The sequence below is a fragment of the Canis lupus genome, chromosome 12, assembly GCF_003254725.2.
Source record: "Canis lupus dingo isolate Sandy chromosome 12, ASM325472v2, whole genome shotgun sequence".
NCBI lineage: Eukaryota > Metazoa > Chordata > Mammalia > Carnivora > Canidae > Canis > Canis lupus.
The window spans coordinates 1580591-1601801 of NC_064254.1; the positions used below are offsets into that span (position 1 = coordinate 1580591).

Genomic DNA, 21211 nt, shown 5'->3' on the forward strand with positions numbered 1-21211 from the left:
TAAATATTAAATCATGTCATTCCCAGTTAAAACCCTTCAGACCGCCCCTCCCCCCAACCGCCCAGGGCCCTCAAATGAGCTCTAAGCTCCTCAGTCCTACACAGGCAAGCTCAGTCCCCTCAGCTGCCCTGATCTCCATCGTGAGGTAACAGATTCTCCTCCAGGGCCACATTGGCTCCTGCCTCTCCATGGCTCCCTCTGTTGGCACTGTCCTCCTCAACCTCTCTGCCTGGACCCACCACTGTTTTCCCTTCTGGATTCATCTGAGGCCCCACTGCCTCCAGGAAGCCTTCCTGGTGTTCCCAAAGCACAGGGAAGACCCCCTTCAAGGTTGTGCAGGGGGCAGGGGCAGGGGTGTGTGTGACCATCTCACTCACAAATCTTGGCTTCAGCCACCAGGGGGCTGTGCCTCTTCTTGCCCAGGAGCCCATAGAGCAGGAATTTGTACTTGCGTCCCAGGTCCAGGTTGGTGATGAGGGCTGAGCGCTTGGACCCCTCCACAGGCACCACCTGGGGTCCGTTCCTGTCCTTGTACTGGATCACAAAGGAGTCGAACTCGCCCTCTGGAACTGTCCAGCGCAGGAGCAGGGAGCTAGAGGTCTGGTCAGTCACTGCTAGCTCACCCAGGCGTGGTGGGGCAGAAGTCTTCCCAGGCTTTGGCCCATCCCTGTCTGGAACGTGGGGGCGGAAGTTGAGCAGGTGGACTCAACCGTTACCTTTGTCCCTGGTCTCCTTCCCTCTCCTCAGCCGGCTGGGTCCCTCCTTCCTTGACAGCTCCCTCCCCCAGAGCCTCCACTTCCCCACCTCAAGCCTCTGTGAGCAGCCCTCCTCTGTTCTGGAGTGACAGCATTAGCCCTCCCCTTGTGCTAGTTTCCCCACCTCTCACAAAGGTCCCAGTCCCTCTCCACATCAAGACCACTGGGGGAGTTTCCAGTCATCCCTGGTTCTTCCGGAGTCAGAACCTCCTCCTTGCCACTCTGGAGCAGCTGAAGACTCCTCTGTCCACTTTTCTCTCCCTCTCCTCCCTCTCTTCTAGTGCTGAGCCTGACCTGGAGTGGCAGGGAGTATGCTACCCTAGTCATAAAGAGGGACCAGGAGGGAACCTGAGAGCCAGGAAGTCCAGGCCCTGGGCTTCACTGACACCACAAACCTCACCTGTCTCTGAAGCCCTGATCCCTGTGGAGCTCCCTACCCTAAAGAACCTCCATCCCCAGCAGAAACTGGCTGCTGGGACCATGGAGCACAGCCTACTACAGGCCAGGCTCCCAGAATGGGGGCTGCTGTTCTAGGCTGCCCCCTGAGGGGGTGGTGGGGGCTATGGGGAAGGGAAGGGGGAGAGGGGGCTAAGGGTCAGTATCATCAGGGCTGAGGCCTTCCCATGCCTACCCTCAGAGATCTGTGAGTGACCAGGAACTGGGGAGGACACAGGACAAAGAACACTGTAAGTGGAAAGCCAGAGCCTACAGCCCCTCTCTTGACTCCCAGGCCCACCCTCTGACTTTTCTCTTCCCATCTCCCCCCTGCACCTCATCCTTATTCTGAGACTCCCTCCATTCCTCTTTCCCCTGAACCCTCAACTCCAACCTCCTCTCTCCTTGTTTGCTCTTACCACTCCAACCCAAACACCAGCCCAGCCCCACAATCCCCATGCCACCTCTAAAGCCCCAATGGCCCAGCCCCTCCCCATCCCCAGGACACTGATTGGAACAGAGTTCAGGATATACCCATAATGCCTTGGTAGATGAGAGGGGCAGAGGGCTCGCCCTCCGGGGGGACCCCACGCAGTGACAGCTCATAGGGGACTCCAGGAGGGGGCGAGGGCACCAGAGCCTGGCGGACATCCCCGGGCAGGAGCTCCTCATGTGGCCCTGGCCCCTCAGGCACCCGGAGGTGCAGCTGGAAGTGGGCAAACGTGTCAGGCTGAGCAGTCCAGGCGACACGGAGCTTCCCCGTCTTGTCTCTGCCCAGCACCCTCAACTCTCCTAGCTCCTGGGGGCGCTGCTGCAGTTCAGGGGCCCGGGCCCCTTGCGTTGTTGAAGGGCCTGAGGGAAGAGGCTCATCAGTGGCCCCCAAGAGGCCTGAGGGAGAGGACCCTGGGAAAGGGCAGGGTGAGAAAAACAGGAGAGTTGGGAATGAGAGCAAGAAAGGAAATCCAGCCCCCAGGTTCTGCCTTCTAGCCTCTAAGAGCCCACAGAGCCTCCCTCTTCTGCTTCCAAGTCCACTCCCTGGGCTACTGCATCCTCCCAACACCCCTGTCCACCACATTCCTGAACAGACAGGCCTGCAGGCAATAAATGAAAGAAAGAAAGCTGACCATCCCCCCCTCACAAGGCTCCTGTGGCCTCTAGCCCCCACAGACTTCCACGTCCCTCCCCAAGCACATCTCCCTGCCCACGGGGTGGTGGTCGTAGCTTCCATTAGTGCTGCAGTGAGAAGCCTGGAAGAAAGGAGGGGATGTGGTGTTAGGGAAGGCAGATGCAAGGGGAGAGTGGGTAGTGAGGAGAGAGGGAAAAGAGGGTGTGCGTGGGTACATCCAGCTCAGGTGGCATCTGGGCCCTAGGTGGGGAAGAACAGGTCCACATCCCTCCCCAGGGCAGCCCGAGAGCACCCCTTCCCTGGGCCTGGCATCATTCCTGTGGAAGAGATAAGCATGAAGTGAGCCAGGAGGTCTGGAAAGACAGCTCAAGAAGCAGTGGGTTCACCGCTCACAGACACAAGCTGCCTGATGACTTCAAGGCCAGCCCCACACTGTTCTGATGTGTCCCTTTGAGGTCCAGGCCAAATCGTGGAAAACTCTAACCACTGACCAGAGCCTTTGGCCACCCTCACCACAGTGAGTCAGAGTGGGGAAGTGATGGTTTCACTCTGGTGCCCCACTCCCACTGCTCCAGTGAGTTTCTGCAGGCCCGCCCCGTCCGTTCCCGGGATGGCAATCCGGGCAAGCGTCCCAGGAACCCTGAAGACCAGGTCTCGCCCTGGGTATCCCCCCTGAGGCTCCTGGGGTGGAGATGGCTTCTAGGCGCCCAGTAGGGCATGCTCTGCTGTGGGGTCCCCTGGAGTCTGGACCGGGCTTGAGGGCCCCGGGGTGTGGTGCGGGTGGGGTGGTGGTCCGAGCAGCGAGGCGGCCAGAGGAACTCTCCGATGGGGACTCCAGCGTCGGGCGAGGCTGGGCAGGGGATGGGTGCTCCCGCGGCCCCAGCGCATGCTACCTGTGGTGGTGACGAACGCGTAGGACGTGGAGGTCTGCCCTGCCCGCACCCCGTGGACCTCCACGTGGTAGGTGGCGCCGGGCGTGAGGTCGGGTAGGCTGACGGCGCGCGCGGTGCCCGGCACGGTCAGCTCCCCGCCGGGGCCCTCCGCGGGGGGCTGGGGCCGCCAGCGCAGCACCACGCGCTCGAAGTGGCCGCGGAGCCCGTCGAGGGACACGAGTAGCGCGCCGTCGGCGGAACTGCCCAGCACCTCGGGCTTGGGGTGGCGCGGCGCGGCCTCGCGGTCCACGCCCTCCGGCGAGAGGCCGTCGGTGCCGGGCTCGGAGGCCCCCTTCCAGGCGCCGGGGGCGGGGCTCGCGGCGGGGGCGGGGCGCCGGGCCGGGGGCGCGGGGGAGCCGGGGGGGGCGGCAGCCGCCCGACGCCGCTGCAGGTACTCGTGGACGCGGCGCGCCACCGACGCGTAGGTCTGGTTGGCCCGCAGCGGGTAGCCGTGAGCTCTCAGGTGGCGCTCCAGGTCTCGCACGCTGCCGCGGAACCGGCCCAGCTCGCCCGGCAGGTTGGCCCACGGCCGCCGAGGGGGCTGCGGCGGGCTGGGCACAGGCCGAGGCTCCTCCTCCCCCTCCTCCTCCTCCGCTGGCCGCGAGGGCCGAGCGGGGCGCGCGGGGCGCGGGGGCCGCGGGGCGGGAGCCGGCCGGGGACGGGGCTGGGGGGGCGGGGCTGGGGGGCGCACCTCCGGGTAACTGTAGTGGCCTGGCGCTGCCGGGGGCAAAAGAGGGGGGAGGGGAGAGCCGGTCAGCGGCAGCCCCCTCCGTCGCGCCCCTCCCTCCGTCCCTCCCCCGGGCGCCGGGGGCCTCCGCCTGCGCCCCAGCCCCACCTGGAAAGAGAACAAGACCGAACAGTCAGTGTCCCAGGGGCCCCTCCCGCTCGCCCTCCAAGCCCGCCACTCCTGGTGCCCTAGAAAGGAAGAGAAGCCAGCAGGTGGGGCCCTGTGTCTGAAGGAGAGAAAGGGGAGGGGCAGGAGACAGTGTGAGCGTCCCTCCGTCCCTCCGTCACAGGAAAAGAAAATAAGTATCCATCTGTTTAGAGACCTTGAGGGTTAGTGGGAAATTACTGCTCTGAGACCTAACTCCCTCCAACCCCAATCCTAAAGTCAACAGGAATGCGGATCTGCCTGGTTCCAATCTTTGCAAGAGCCGACCACTGTGAGCTCAGGGCCGTCCTTGTGCCTGTTTCAAGCAGAATCTGCCCCACCTAGGTGGGTCAGAGGGCGTCTCTCGCGGGGGCAGGTCCTCCCGGAGTCGCACCTGCAGCCTCCCTAAAGGCCTCCAAGCACCCTAAGGCTCTGTCTCCCCACTGAGGCAGTTACAGAGCAAGTCCCCAGCAGGTGCTTTGGGACTACCACACAGCCTGCCAAGGTGCATTCAGAGGAGCCCGTGAATCCTAGATGGGGGCTCCCAAGGAAGCGGCTGCTGCACAAAGAAACTGGGCTCTTCTCTGACCCCTGGCCAGCCGTACCTGTGTTGGCCCTGACAGAAGCCGGGTAGCTTACTGCCCGGCCCCGCTCTGCCGTGACGGTCACGACATATTCCACGCCTGGCATCAGGTCAGTTAGCAGCGTCCCATCTGCCTCAGGAGGCACTTCCAGCCGCACCCTCTGGTTGCCAGCACTGACATAGGACACCACGAATCGGTCCACCTCAGCCTGGGGTCGCAGCCAGCTGAGCTCCAGTGTGGTTGGTGTCACAGCCACCACTCGGAGGTCTTGTGGGCCATCGATCACTAGCCAGGTTAGAAGAGGGATCAGGTGGGAGTTTGGTCCTTCAGTCCCCAGCTTTCCCTCTAAGAGGTCTGTCCCCACCCCACCCCTCTCTTCTGCCTTCCTGGGGCAGGGGGGATGGGGTGGGTGAAAGATTCCCTGCCATTCCTCTCAAATCTAAATCTCTACCAGGACCCTGCCCACGGCCCCAGCTCTCACTGGTGGTGATGGTCTTGGAGGCAGGAGGGCCCCAGCTAGTCCCTCGAAGAGCACGGACCGTGACCTGGTACTCCTGACCGGGAGCCAGTCCTCTCTGGTCATAGGTTGAGGCAGAGCTGGGTACCCGAGCTGTGAATGGGGGGCTCACCCCCTCGGTCTGCAAGAAAGAGAGCACCAAGGGGATCAGGGCTGGCACTCTCACTGCTGCTGTTCAATCTCCCTTATCGCTTCTTTCTCCAGTTCCATGCACAGTCAACATGGAACTGTGTAGAACTTGGTCCTGCACAGCTGGGGAACATGGGTGTTAGCCGCAAACACATCTAAAATGGGTAGAGTGTCCCAGGTGCTGTTCAAGGCAACTTACATATATGAACTCACTTAATCCTCCTAAGACCCTTATGAGGGAGGTCATGTTATTCCCATTGGACAGATGAAGAAACTGAAGTACAAAAGGATTATGTAGGGCAGCCCCAGTGGCGCAGCTGTTTGGCGCCACCTGCAGCCCAAGGTGTGATCCTGGAGACCAGGGATTGAGTCCCACATCGGGCTCCCTGCATGGAGCCTGCTTCTCCCTCTGCCTGTGTCTCTGCCTCTCTCTGTGTCTCTCATGAATGAATAAATAAAATCTTTAAAAAATAAAAATTAAAAAAACAAAAAACAAAAGGATTATGTATCTTGCCCAAGGTCACCAACACCAAGAAAGTGGCGGGGAATCCAACCCAGGCAGTGTGACCTCACAGCCACCTCTCACAGGGCCTACCTTTTTAGCCGGTCCTCAGGTGTCTGCCAAAATCTACCCAACATACCCAGGATTCTCCCTCTGGCTTCCCCAGGCAACCCTGCCTACCTGGGTGCGAGGGAGCTTCTCCCAAGCTCACTCCTGTCATAAGAGAGGAAGTAACTGAGGGATGCACCTTTCAAACCTCACTTCCTCCTTACAGCATCTGCCCTGGCCCAAGCCTGCCCACAGACACCTGCTCCTGGTTGGGCAACATGGCTGTGACCCTTGTCATGATATTTCCCTGTAGGTGCTTCCCTTGTCTCCTGGGCAGGATTATAGGCCCCTCAAAGACAAAGCCTACCTGCTCTAAGTCTCACAAATATGATTCCCAATTTCATACCTGGCAGTATGCTGGGTATGATGAAAAGATGGTCTCCTGTCCTCACCTTGTGTTCTAGTAGCTAAATGTATGGCCACATCTTACCCTACCCAAATTGGATCCCTACCCAAATCTGTGGTTGGATCCCTACCCAAATCTGTGTCATACATGCCTGTGAACAAACAACCTCCCTCCAAGTGCACCTGGAAGGTGTTATGAGTATCTGTGGTGACCCCACAGGAAATATGCCAGCCTCTGCTCCAGGCAGCGTCTTCTTGGAGGGCCAGCTACTGGGGAAACGGGAGGAATGGACATCTGTAAGCAGCCTAACTGCCCCAAAATTCACTGGGCTGTCGAGCTGGGGCAGCTAATAAGGACGCTCTGTTCTGCTTAGCTATGTTGGCTGTGATGGGGACACCTCCATTCAGCCAAGTAGGACTGGAAATTTCAAAAGGTACTCTCCTAAACCAAGAAAATTGTGGGGAAATCAACACAGTAAATACCAAAGTATAAAACCAGATGAGAGGCCATGTAGAGATTTCTGGGTTGAGGATGAAATGAAGCTTTGTCAGTTTTGTTGGCTGAAAAGTTTTCCTGGGCACACAGGTCCCCTGTTCTCCTATTCACCCTGCCCTAGGATACCCCAGCCTAGGAACCCTTGGGTGGGCATCCACTGAAGGCCTGTAAAGTCCTCATCCTTGCCAGAACTTTCTCTCTCTTTGTTCCCCCAATCCAACACATATACACACCCTCAACCCCCACCACACCCCCAGGCCACACAACCCCTGGGTGCTCCTTGATGATGTCTGGTCCTTTCAGTGAAAGCACATCTTGATTTCTCTTCTCTCTTCAGACCACCTACATGAGCCTTGTAGACACCTCTTAGTGCCTCCTAAGATCCACTGGGCACTAGTCCCCTTAAAGTCCCACTATCCGTCCAATGGACATCTCTCATCTGTCTGGTCTGAGGCAGGCTCTCTAGGCAGATGCTGGCTGCTAGGCTTCAGAATACACCTGGACAAAGAATGCCTGACCCTCCTCTTCCAGGGCTCACCTCCCTCAGTTACCTTTTGCTTCCTCTCACATTCAGAGAGGTACTGGCCTCTTGAGCAAAATGACAACATTCCTTAAGTTAGTGGTCCTCAGGCTTGGAATGTAGCAGAATCACCTGGAGTGCTTGTTACAATGCAGGTCACTGGGCTCCAGCCCCAGAGCTCCTAATTCAGTAGATCTGGGGCTGCAGTCTGACGTTCTGCATGTGTACCAAGCTTCCAGGTGATGTTCCTGCTGCAGGTCCAAGAAATATGCTTTGAGAACCACTGAGTCAGAGTACTGATGCCACGTATGCAGGAAGAAGGAGGAAAGTTCCTCTTCTGTGTTCTGAAGATCATTCCAGTGACTAGGTGTGTCCCTTTGCCAGGAACAGCAAATGGCTGGGCTTTGAGACAGAAGTGCTTCTGGAAAAGGGAAGGAGGTAAGGTGGAGATAGGCCTCTAAGAAGATGGCAGCACCAGAGGATAGCTGGCTACCAATACACTCTGTGCCAATAGAAATGGATAGAGAGCGCTGGCCAGGACAAGAGGCGCCACTCCAGGGGCTAGCCACAGAAAGCTTAGAAAGCAATCAGAGGGCCAGTAGCACAGGCTAATGTGTAGTCCAAGAGAGGTGTCTGGGGACCAATTTCATAGGAGCATTTTCCACACCCAGGTTCAAAGAGATGAGCTGAACCAGGTGCAGGCCAGCTTGACCCCACCTGGCCCCATGGTGAGGGAGGAAGCCTAGAGCTTCAGCTGGGAAGACGCACTTCTTGAAAACACCCAAGGATGGATTATTTACTAAGAGCAGAGAACAATGCTACCCTGCAAGCTCTTTCTATCTTGAGTGCTTATTTTAATTCTTTTTCCCTGAAGTTTCTTAGGACAGTTCCTTTTAAAAGTCCCATCCTCTCAAGATCAGAACTATGTCAATAATATACACATAGGAAAAGAGAGTGGGAAAAACACTTAAAAATGTTAACAGTGCTTGTTTTAGTGTGAAGCAGCCAAGAATTATTTGTTTTTTTCTCTAGTTGCCAAATTCTTGTCTTGTGATTAAACTCCTTTTATGACAAAAAACAAAAATGTTTTTAACAGAAGAAAAAAATCCAAGCCAAGCTATATTGGTGCACTGCAAAGGAGGGATTTCTGCCTCTGCTTCTACCAGACAGTGAGGAGAGACAGAGCATGGCTGGGGTCTGGTGTCATAAGAAGACTTAGAATGCCCAGACCAATGAGGGCAGGGATGAGAGCCAGCACCTCTGAGCTGTCTCTTCTGTCCTAGCCCCTTCCTAGGGTTTAGTCCCCAGGAGTTATTTATTCTTCCAGAGTTTTGGAGATTAGGGTAAATGGCCTATTCACCCATGTCATTTCTTGGAAGATGCAGGAAAACATGAGTTAAACAGTAGAGGTCTCAAACTATTTGGAGCTGGGAGGCCAAACATGTCATAAAAGGCCAATCTGCATAAAAGGGGGTCTCTAATGAGAGGCCACAAGGCTTTGTCCTTCAGGTGCCCCCAAATATTTTAAGAGTGAGACAGATACAATGCTTTGCAGTGCACTGATGACACAGAGGCGGGAGAACAAGTTCACAGACTCAAATCATTGCAACAGCCTAGACAGCTTGGCCCAAACCAAAAAAGATAACACTAAACAGAGCCACATGCAAAAATGTACTATATTTAGACTAAAAAAGTGCATATAGTTGAATGTCATCTTTTTTCCCTTCTTTTTATCTCCTTTCCCTTTCTCTTGTTTATATTTTCTTGTTTCTATATTGAGCCTACATGACTTTTATAATAAAAGTTACTTTAAAAACAAATATGATCAAAACAGCTGCCAGTTTTTGTGACCACAGTTAATATACATCAATCCTGAGAAAAATGCCAGTGTTTTTAGAGTTAGCCAGAACGACTGGACCCCTCCTACTCCCACATTTTGGGGGCAAATACAAAAAGCACAAGGCATTAGAGGAGGGAATCCAGGAAGAATTGGGAGAACAAAGTCTTAGGGAAAAGGAGTGAAGAAACCAGGGGGTTTGCCCTGGAGAGAATGGAGAGAGCAGTCTTGGAGGTTGAAGTCTCCAAATGGAGAATGGAGGTTGAAGTCTCCAAATACCTGAAAGCCTGTGGTGGAGGAAAAGCAAAGACAACATTCTGACAATGGTGGAGGCCCAGCTAGGGCCAATGGATGGATGTACAATGGGGGATGTACAATGGGGCAGATTTAGACTCAGCAACAACAGAAAGAACTACCAATGATTACCAACAATGGACTGCACAGCCTCAAGAAGTCCTGAGCTCATTGTCACCAGACGTAGTTCCACTGCAGTGAACTGATGCTGCGAAGGCCTTCTGGACCCAGTGTGGAGTAGGATGAGAAGGTCTTTATAGCAGCTTCAGGAACCTACCCAATCTAGACTCAACCACTGACCACCTAGAACTTCCTGACTGAGGTGAGCACTCCCTCTCCTGAATCCTGCCCACTCAACCTCCTCCTGCAAGCTTGGCTCTCACCGTGGGAATGAACTGAATTTCATAGGCATCCACAGTGTCAGGAGCCCGGGTCCACTCTGTCCGAACCGTCGTTTCCTCCAAGAGGTGCATCCTCATGCCCTCAATGGCTGGCACCTCTGCCCAGGAGAATGAGATACGGAAAGATGGTTAGCCCAAGGCAGTCCCCTACCCCCTACCCCTATCATCAAAGATCCCTGTACTCAGGGCCACACCAAAAGATCGATCCAGTTCCTGCTCCTCTCTGGAGGTGGGGCAAAACTGGCAGAGGCCTGCACAAGCCCTGGGATCTCCTTCGCGCCCCCCCCCCCATCTCCAAAAACAAAGATTCCCCTAAAAGCAACTCGAAGAGCCCCAACATGCTCATCAGACATCTGAAAGCAGGTCCTGCCTGCAGGCATGCCCCTGTAGCTCTGCTGCCCCTGGTGACACTGGCTCTCTGGCTCCTATGACTGCCTTCCACCCTAATAGTTGACCTCCTTTACTCTTCCTCCAGGTCCCTGGGCCACTGCCACAGGCTCAGGCCTTCCCCCTGGTTCTGGTTCCCAGTCCCTGCCCCAGCATATTGGGGAAGGCGGCATACTCACCTTCCCCACAGTCTTCCCCGGCATAGCCATCTTGACAGACACAGCTGCCCTCACGACACTCTCCTCTGCCACCGCAGTCCCCAGGGCACACCTGAATGGCACAGTCCGGTCCTCGAAAGCCCTCGACGCACACACACTGCCCGGTGCGGCACAGCTCCCGGGGCCCGCAGCCCCCAGGGCAGGCGCTGGCGGGGGGCTCTTCCTGCCCACAGTCCGGGCCGCTATAGCCCACGTGGCACATGCACACTCCCTGCACACAGCGCCCGCGGCCCCGGCAGTCGGCGGGGCAGGTGCGGGTGGCACAGGAGGGGCCAGTGTAGCCTGGGTCGCAGATGCAGCGCCCATCCTCACAGCGGCCCCGCTGGTGGCAGTTGGAGGGGCAGGTACGGAGGCCGCAGTCCTCGCCTGCGTAGCCCTCCCAACAGGTGCACACACCGTCCTGGCACACGCCTTGCTGGCTACAGTCGCGCGGGCACCGCCTTACGCTGCAGTCCTCGCCCGAGTAGCCATCGTCGCACACGCAGCGCCCGTCCAGGCACTGGCCGCGGCCGTGGCAACCACCCGGGCAGCTGCGCGCGCCACAGTCCGCTCCCTCGTAGCCCGCGTTGCACACGCACACGCCATCCTCGCAGCGGCCGCTCCCGCGGCAGTCCCCAGGGCACCGACGACTTCCGCAGTCCTCGCCCGCGAAGCCAGGGTTGCACACACAGCGGCCGTCCACGCAGCGCCCGCGGCCCCGGCAATCGCCAGGGCAGGCGCGCGTGCCGCAGTCCCGGCCCGTGTACCCGGGCCAGCACACGCAGCGGCCATTGTCGCAGCGGCCCCGGCCGCGACAGTCCCCGGGACAGCTGCGCACGCCGCAGTCCTCGCCGCTGTAGCCCGCGTGGCACACGCACACGCCGTTCTCGCAGCGCCCGCGGCCCCGGCAGTCGCGGGGGCAGGCGCGCGCGCCGCAGTCGGGCCCCGTGTACCCGGGCCAGCACACGCAGCGGCCGTCCTCGCAGCGGCCCCTTTGGTTGCAGTCCCCCGGGCAGCTGCGCACGCCGCAGTCGTCCCCGCTGTAGCCCGCGTCGCAGATGCACTCGCCGTCCTCGCAGCGCCCGCGGCCCCGGCAGTCTCGGGGACACGTCCGGGCGCCGCAGTCCTCGCCCGCGTAGCCGGGCCAGCACACACAGCGGCCGTCCACGCAGCGACCGCCCTCGCCGCAGTCCCACGGGCAGCTCCGCGAGCCGCAGTCGTCGCCAGCGTAGCCGGGGTCGCACACGCAGCGCCCGTCCTCGCAGCGTCCCCTCTGGCTGCAGCCCCGGGGGCAGCTGCGCTTCCCACAGTCGTCGCCAGCGTAGCCGGGGTCGCACACGCAGCGCCCGTCCTCGCAGCGTCCCCTCTGGCTGCAGCCCCGGGGGCAGCTGCGCTTCCCACAGTCGTCGCCAGTGTAGCCGGGGTCGCACACGCAGCGCCCGTCCTCGCAGCGTCCCCTCTGGCTGCAGCCCCCGGGGCAGGAGCGCAGGCTGCAGTCGTCGCCCCAGAAGCCGGCCCGGCACACGCACACACCCTGCACGCAGCGCCCACGGCCGTTGCAGTCCCCGGGGCAGGAGGGCCAGCCACAGCTGGGGCCGCTGTAACCGGGGAAGCATACGCAGCGCCCCCGGACACAGCGACCCTGATCGTTGCAGTAATCTGGGCAGGACCCAGAGGCTGAGGGTGGGGAGGATGGCATAGGGCCTGTGGGGTCTGAACAGGTGGGCCCACCCCAGCCTGGCTCACAGGAGCAGGCACAGCGGCTCAGGTCAAACACGCCATGGAGACTGCAGAGAGTGCGAACATCTGTCTGGCCTGGAGTAAGAGGGAGAGGCAGGCCTCAGTGTCTCTGGGGAAAGAGACCAAGCCCATACAGTGCTCTCCTAAGTCAGCCCCTCCAGCAGGGCCAGGCTCACTTCATAAGGTTGTCTTTGTTTCCAGGTACTACTACTGGTGGATACCTGTGGCCTTCCAAAGCCCTAGCATATGCGTGGGGACAGGGGAGGGAAGTGCTAACATCTCTAGCCTGGTGGATTCTCTGAGTTGTGCCCTGGGCTGTACTCAGTACCCCTAATGGGGAAGAAGGGGTGCCTTCTTCTAATTCCTACCAAGCTCCTTTATGGACTAGTGATACCCACAGAACCCTGACTGACTTCCCCACTTCCTCTTTTCCTGTGCCCTCTCCCATGATCACCTGCTCACCTGTGCCTGCCTGGGCCGAGGCAGGACAACATCCCCCAGTGCACTGCTCCTTGAGCCCCTTCACCAGCTCCTCCAGGATCTCTAGCCGGACCTTCAGGGCCTGCACCTCTGAAGCAGAGACTGGGGGCTCTGTGCCCGGGGGACAACCACAGCCAGTTGAAGGGGGCAGGTTGATGCGGTGGGTGAAAACCACCTGCTTCTCCCCTCCTTCCACAGTGTGCTCATAAAGCTGAGAAGAGGGGCTTCCCCCTATGGACTCCACTGTGCGGCCTCCCGGCCGGGGAGGAGGACGTGGAGCTGGGAGAGTCACATTGGACCGTGGAGCGAAAGGGCCTGCTCTGACTGTGCCCAGCAGTACCAAGAGGCCCAGTCTGGAGATTAGGAACAACTGGGCTGGCATCACTCAGGAGGCTGCAGGGAGAGATGGCACATGTGAGCAACTTCACAGAGAAGAAGGCAAGATTGCTCCCCACCGCCCCTGATACACACACCCACAGTCCCAACACCTACAACTAATCTACCAGCTCACATGCATGTGAAACTCCACCTTCAGCCCAACACTAACGGAGACCCTCCTTGGGCAGATTTGGTCTCTACCTTGCTTTCTGACGTCATTTGATTACCCAGCTCCCTGCACTTACCACTTTTTTTCTTTACCGTTCCACCTACACCGGTCTTATGTTTGTTTTACAGATACTACAAGCTTTCATTACTTTAAGGTCTTTTTAGCTGTATGTTCTTTCTGTCTGGGATGCTGGCTCCTTCATCTCACATGTCATGCATCCCAGAAGACCTTCCCTGGTGCCGGGTCAGGATGGTCTTCTGTTACTCTCATTGCAGTATCCTGCCTATGTTCTTCATGGCATTTACTGCTGCCTGAATCACCTGTTGGTGTGGGTACTTGTCTGTTATCTTTCTCCCATGACTAAAATGGGAACTCCATGAGAATAGGGACCCTGTCTGTCCTGGCACTGCCATACACCTGTGTCTGACATGTGGGGGCTACTCAACACATTCACGTCGAGTGAATTAGCGAATGAGTATATAAGGCCAATCCTACAAGCACCTGGAACCCAATTCCTACTGTCTTTTTTGATGAAGATTATCCTCTCTCTCCCTTTTATTCATTTCCTCACTCTTCACTAAATCTCTCCTGTCAGCTTTTATAAGACCTCAAATATCTCCTGTTGTTTAAAAGAATCCTTCTCCCTCAGTACTTATATTACCAAATATCAAAACTTATTAGGTGCAAAGATAGATAGATAGAACAGAGTAGTGTCCAGATACAGACCCACATGTATGTGGTCACTGGGTAAATTACAATGGTGGCACTGCAGTTAAAAAGAAAATGGATGCTCTTTTTGATAAATGAGAAAATATCCAAAATTTATCTCCACCTTATGTCCACATACAGAAATTAATTTGAAGTGAATCTATTGGACATAATTATGAAAGGCAAAGCAATACCTTTCAGAACAATATTGTATAGAAGAAAAATAGGAGAAAATCTTTACAACCTTAGAGTAAGCAAAGATTTCATAAAACCTAACCACGTAAAATTTATTTTTTTAAAGATCTCATTTATTTATTCATGAGAGACACAGAGAGAGGGGCGGAGACATAGGCTGAGGGAGAAACAGGCATCCTGCAAGGAGCCCAATGCAGGACTTGATCCTGGACCCAAGGATCATGCCCTGAGCTGAAAGCAGACACTTAACTGCTGAGCCACCCAGGCGTCCCTAACCACATAAAATCTAATCATAAAAAGTTTCACACAAAACTTAACCATAAAAAAGAGACAGACACATTAGGACTTCTGGTCACCCAGAGACACTATCTAGAGAATAAGAATAGAAACCAGACACTAGGATAAAATATATGAGAAATGCCGAGATGTTGCTGGGGAGGGAGAAAGATAAAGATAGGTGTTGATTGAGAGTGTGAGAGAGGATTAAAATTTAAATAAGGGATCCCTGGGTGGCGCAGCGGTTTGGCGCCTGCCTTTGGCCCAGGGCGCGATCCTGGAGACCCGGGATCAAATCCCACATCGGGCTCCTGGTGCATGGAGCCTGCTTCTCCCTCCGCCTATGTCTCTGCCTCTCTCTTTCTCTCTCTGTGACTATCATAAATAAATAAAAATTAAAAAAAAAATAAAATTTAAATAAGAACCCCTGCAAAACAAAAACAAAAGACGCAGGCAACCCAGTGTTTTAAAATGACTAAAGTCTTAAACAGGTACTCTAGAAAAAATATATCCCAAAAGGCCAATAAACATATGGAAAATAAATACATATATAAGTATAACAAAACCAGTAATCCGGGAAATGCAAGTTAAAACTACAACAAGGTGCCATTATATAGCCATCAGAATGGTTAAAATTAAAGGGATTGTCATTGCTTGATTATGGCAAGAATGTGAAGCACCTAGAACTCCTATCAATTACAAGCAAGAGCATAAGTTAGTGCAACCACTTTGGAAAACTGTTATGCAGTATCTACAAAGACATATAGCCTACAACTCAGCAAGTCCACTGCTTGGTAAATATCCAACCGAAATGACTGCATATATCCTCCAAAGGATATGTACAAGAAAGTTCATGAGATTTTTTTTCATATTAGCCAAATGAAACAAGTGTCCATTAATAGTGGAACAGACAAACAAATTGTGGCACAATCATACAATGAAACACTACCCAGCAATGAAACCACCTTCTTGCTACACGGAACAATATAGACAATTTCACACACATAATGCTAGCAAAAGAAACCAGACACAAAAGGAGAATGCTGTGAATGATGCTATTTTACATGAAGCTCAAAAACTGGCAGAGTTAATCTTCACTATTAGAAGATAAATAGGAAGGGCGCCTGGGTGACTCAGTAGGTTAAGAGTTCGGCTCAGGTCATGATCCCAGCGTCCTGGGATGGAGCCCTGCATCAGGCTCCCTGCTCAGTGGAGAGTCTGCTTGTCCCTCTTCCTCTGCCTCCCTCTTGTGCTCTCTCTCTCCGCTCCCCGCCCCAAATAAATAAATAAATAAAATATTTTATTTTTATTTTTATTTATTTATGATAGTCACACAGAGAGAGAGAGAGAGGCAGAGACATAGGCAGAGGGAGAAGTAGGCTCCATGCACCGGGAGCCCGACGTGGGATTCGATCCCGGGTCTCCAGGATCGCGCCCTGGGCCAAAGGCAGGCGCTAAACCACTGCGCCATCCAGGGATCCCAATAAATAAAATCTTAAAAAAAAAAAAAGAAGATAAGATTACTGGAAATATTTTGTACTTTGATCTGGGTGGTGGTTAAACAGATGAATACATATTCAAAAATTTACTGAACTATACACTTTAGGTTTGTGCATTTCACAATATGAAAGTTAAACAACAAAACAACAACAGGGTGCTTGGGTGGCTCAGTCAGTTAGGCATCCAACTTCTGATTTCAGCTCGGGTCATGAGATCAAGCCCCACTTCGGGTCTGCTGGAGAGTCTCTCTCTCTCCCTCCACCCCTCCCTCCCCCTCACACTTACACACTTGTGTGTGCTCTCTCTAAACAACAACAGCAACCACAACTAAAACCTTCCCCAATCTCATACTCCTTCCAACCAGCACATATTTCCCTCCTCTACTTCATGGCTTCAGTTGTCAAAAGATTTATAACTGTACTTGCTATTTCCACTCGCCATATTCCACGTACACCTCAGTGCACTCCCATCTGGTTTCCCCACTTCCTTTCAACCTATCAAACAGCTTTCCCTAAGATCTCCCAAAGACTCAGTGTCACAAAATCTGAGAGACATTTATTTTCCTCTTACTTGACTTGTCTCAAAAGTCATTGGACACACTGTTGACCACATCTTCCATTTTAAAACATTCTATATCTGTGCTGTCAATACAGTAGCCAGGAAAGCCATGTGGCTCTTGAACACTTGAAATGTGTCTAGAGTAACTGAAGAACTGAATTTTACTCAGTACATTTGAAAAGTGCCCCACGTGATTGTAATGTACAGCTAAACTTGAGACCTACTTCTCTAGTCACTCACCTAGGTACTTTCACCCAGACCCAGGATTTTAATTTCCAAACTATACCCCAATTTATAAACTAGCCCAGTCATCTCCTCTGGACTCCAAGCAATATATCCAACTTGGTGTCTCTTCTTGGGCACCTCAGATTCAACGTGTCTGAAACTGAACTCATGGTCACCTTTCCTGTACCCCATCCCCTCTCCACTGTGTTCTCTGCTTCTGCTCACGGCCCCACCATTCATCCAGCACTACAACCTAGAAACCTAACCCCCATCAACATCACCATATTTTGTCATTTTTGCCCTTACTTTCATAAACATCTCTTTAATTTGCCTACTCCTCTCCCTCTTACCATTGTTAGAGTTCAAGGCATCATCTACCTTTTGCTTGACAACTGCATTTGCCTCCTAGGTGGTCCTCCTGCTTCCACTCTTGCCCCCTACAATCTCACAAAGACAACTAGGATGTTCCATCCCCTAAAAGCTCTCCAGTGTCTCCCTTCAATCATTGACAAACAGCCCCGCCTCATCTGGCCCCTGCTAGTCTCTCCCACTCCATCTCCCATAACACTTCCCTCTCTCTCTCTACTCCAGTCCCATTGACCTTACATCCCTCACACCCTTCCCAACCCCAGACTTTTGTATATGGTGCTCCCTCCGTGTGAAATGCTCTTCCCTTTCCTTGTGGCCTCCTTATCCCTTATATCTCAGCCCCATGTTGCCTCCTCAGGGAATTTTTCCTGCCCAGGTCCCCCTAACATGTGATATCAAAGAGCCATGTAACTCCCACTTGTAGCATGTATAACAAGCAGGTCCATGAAGGCAGGCATGGCACCCAATTTTTCCCCTGGCTGTTGTATCCTTGCATCTTGCACATATTAGATGCATCACAAATATTGACATATGAATGAATGAAAAGTTCAATTTAAGCTGAGGACTAGCATCGGGGGCTGGAACCAATGACAGGACCAAGGTCAGGGCTAGGACAACGGACAATGTCTGGGACAGAAAGCTGGGCAGCAACAGCAGCCCAGGCCAAAGCTGGGCTAGAGAGAGGGCCAGGTGTGGATCCTGGCAGGGCCAGATAGTACAAGCACTTTGGAAGACCTTAGCAGAATCTACAAACTACCAGAGCTATATGCTGACCCTCTGATCCCCCAGCTCCACCCCCAGGAATACACCCACCAGAGCAGTACCAGGCATAATGGCCCCAAACTGGGAGCTACCCAAATATCCCACATTGGTAGAATGGATTAAATAAGGTGTGATTTATTCATACAGTGAAATAAAATTAAGCAATGGGAACAAACCACAACTATATGCAGTAACACGGACGGATCTCCCCAATAGAAGAAGCCAAACACAAAAGAGAACACACTGTAAAGTTCTGTTTATATGAAGTCTGAGGAGAGATAACATTAATCTGTGGTGTTACATGTCAGAAGTGTGGTGCTCCTGGAGGAGCAGTAACCAGAGGGACATGGCAGGGAAATTCTAAGGTGCTAAGAATAGCCTTTTCCTTGATCTGGGTGCTGGTGCCCAGTTGTGTTTGTGGAACCCATTGAGGCATGGATTGGGGAACAAAGGGAAACCAGGGCTGGAGAGGCATTCAGGGTGAGCCAGGACATGGGTCTGTGGTAAGCAACAGAATGTGGAAGGGTCAGTGCAGGTGAAGGGTTAAGGAGAGGTGTGGGCAAGCGCCCAGCTCTTTGCGACCAGAGAGGGTGGAGAGAGGAGGGCAGGGTGAGTGTGGAAACACTGACTGGTGAGAAGGGAAGAGACAGTGCCTAACACACACACACACACACACACACACACACACACACACAGTTTCCTGTGTTTCTTAAACTTCTCCTCTGAGTCCAGGAAAAAAGGAGTTTCAGGGCTACCAGTCATCACACCTTGCCACCAGCCCAGGAGAGACTGAAGAAAAGCTGGACAAGAGGGAAAGAGCATTTCCACACTAAGACGCTGGAGAAGCCCAGGCAGAGAGGCCTGGCAGGCAGACAGCAGCCCTCCCCTGGGCCCCTCATCCCTCTGTCAGCTTGAAGTGTAGCCCAAGGTATGAGGTGGGCTCCGACCTACCCTCAAATCCTGTCACTCTGTGTCTAAGGCCATGCCAACCAAGGGGTGCATGTATACATACAAATATGCCCGAGTGTGCACGCATCCACAAATACAAATATGAACACACTTGTACACAGATACACATATCCATCCAAATAAGCCTGCATCTTTACAGGCACACACACACAATCTCCTCTTCATGGTTCCTCCACTTGCATTCACTGGGTGATACCTAAGCAAGCCGATTTCTCACTGGCTCAGGGGGCAGCTGTGTGAGTCAGAGAACATAGCTGGAGTGAGGGGAACCAAACAGAAGGCTCTTCTCCAGAGGGAAGCAGAGGATGCCTGGTGTCCCACAGCTCTCGCGGTCTTTGCGAGTGGTCCAGTAACCCTCCCCACCATTGGATCCAGGATCTTTCCTGGGGTTGGTGGGGAGGGGGAGAGAGTCTCTGCAGTAGCAAGTGAGAAGCTGGAAAGTAGTGAGGCAGGTCTGAGAGGAGAGGAGTAGCCTCCACCCCACGGATCAAGACCCAGAGCCTCCTTCTCCATCCCCTCTCCTGCCCTGTCATGGCCACCCCTCCAGCTCCTCACTTCCAACTCTTGGAAGACTTCCCCTCTTCTCTCGGCACCAGAAGAGGAAAGAACTCAGGTGTCTCTTGCATTTCCCCCTCATTGTCACCACTACCACTGTGTCTGAGGCTCTCTTCTGCAGTGGGGAGGGGGCATGCGGCCTCAGCCTCTTGGCGTCCTCCCCATAGTGGAGGGCTGGCAGAGGTGGGGGCAACAGCCCAAGCTGTGACTCAGCCTGTCTGACATTCATGCTGTGGCCAACTTTGACACTTGGCTCATCAGGGACTGCTGGTCCCAAGAGGTGTGGAGACAGGCGGGCTTCCATGAGGGATGCTCCAGAGATGGGGCATCTGGGCCCCACCCTGTGTCTCCCTCTACCGCTCGTGCCACAGGAGGGGGGAAAATAGGAGTCCAGGGGCATGAGAGGAAGGAAGGAGGGGAGGGGGTTCTAAATACTGGGTTGGAACCCAGAGGTAAGGAGGCCCCAGGGAGGGGAGATCTGGGGGATCCAGAGGCCCCTTATTCTGGGGAGCTAGTGGGCCAGAGGAATAGAAAGGATTTTCCAGCCCTCTGGTGGGAAAGAGGAAGGAGGCAATGAGAGACAGGAAGGCAGGTTCTGGTCCTGTCCTGAGTGACCAGGACTCCAGGGGAATGGAGTCTGAGGAACTGAGGTGCCAGGTCCCCAAGAGAGTGGGGGCAGGGGGGGGGGAGGGAGAGGGGAGGGAGCCGGGGATTCGGGAAGTGGGCAGGACTGGAAGCAGACAGCCAGCAGCTGCGGTGTTTCCGACTTGCTTCCCAGTAGTTCCTCTCAGTTCCATTTCCAGTTGTTTCCAAGCCATCAAATTCTTTCCAGGCAAGATAAGGGGTGCGCCCACCCCACCCAGGGCGTGTCACGTGTAGTGGGTGGGGAGAGGCTCAGACGGGCAGAGCAGGGAGAGCCTAGAAGGGGGACGGGAGGAAGCCTGAGCCCCTGCGCCCCTGGAGGTATCTGTCCATCAGCCCAACCGTGAGTCATGGGTGCAGAGCTCCTGGCCAAGAACAAGCTTTAGGATCCTCTCTGCAGGCTCTGTGCCCTTCCCAGACCTGGGAATCCTGACTCTGCTCCATTTCAACATTTCTTTTTTTTTTTTTTTTATGATAGTCACAGAGAGAGAGAGAGAGAGAGAGAGAGAGAGAGAGAGAGAGAGGCAGAGACACAGGCGGAGGGAGAAGCAGGCTCCATGCCGGGAGCCCGACGTGGGATTCGATCCCGGGTCTCCAGGATCGTGCCCTGGGCCAAAGGCAGGCGCCAAGCCGCTGCGCCACCCAGGGATCCCCATATCAACATTTCTTAAAGGCTTAAGACCCCTGGACCTCCCTCTCAGACCCTGCAACCCACATGCTGAGAGACTGCCTCTGGCACCTTCCTGGAGCTCCAGCTCCAGCCGCTTGGATCAGAGCACTTGGGGTTTCATCAACACTTTCCTCCTGAGGTTCAGCTGGCCACTAACTAGCTCAGCCTCTAGTCCCTGGTTTTCCTCTGGCCAACCACCTCTGAGTCCGCACACCCACCCCCCAAACACACATACACTGACCCATCCTCCAGACATACCCTCCATGGGGAGTCTAGTCCCCAGTGCAACCTCCCATTTCCTCTGTCCTAGCACAAAGTCTCTGCTCTGCCAGGCTCTCCTGAGAGCTCTCGGGCTACACCTCCGCCTGGGGTGTAGGGAAGGGATAGAACCACCACTCCCAGCTCTTCCCTTGTTTTCCCCAGAGCTCTGTTCCTTACCTGGGCAACAAGCTGTTGCAGTGCCTCTGCACCTGCTTGGTCTCTGACCTTGGGAGGGGAGCTCTCAAGACAGGGCAGGGCTACCGTGCCTTGGCAGCTCCGAGCTCCCCGAGGTCCCCTTGCTTGTTTCCTGCAGTAGGG

General features: G+C 54.7%; 1 protein-coding gene across 2 annotated transcripts in view; it reads right to left on the minus strand.

The window, feature by feature from the left end:
- Nucleotides 1-21211, minus strand: part of TNXB (tenascin XB) — a 56463-nt gene extending 35252 nt beyond the window's left edge. For both annotated transcript variants that reach the window (XM_049091960.1, XM_035697877.2), the window contains exons 1-9: nucleotides 21071-21211; nucleotides 12639-13049; nucleotides 10419-12251; nucleotides 9835-9950; nucleotides 5185-5341; nucleotides 4725-4988; nucleotides 3210-3965; nucleotides 1725-2093; nucleotides 378-671 (exon numbers count right to left, since the gene is read on the minus strand). In XM_049091960.1, coding sequence (XP_048947917.1) covers nucleotides 378-671; nucleotides 1725-2093; nucleotides 3210-3965; nucleotides 4725-4988; nucleotides 5185-5341; nucleotides 9835-9950; nucleotides 10419-12251; nucleotides 12639-13038 — 4189 coding nt within the window. In that variant the 5' untranslated portion in view covers nucleotides 13039-13049; nucleotides 21071-21211. The remainder of the gene's footprint in view (nucleotides 1-377; nucleotides 672-1724; nucleotides 2094-3209; nucleotides 3966-4724; nucleotides 4989-5184; nucleotides 5342-9834; nucleotides 9951-10418; nucleotides 12252-12638; nucleotides 13050-21070) is intronic.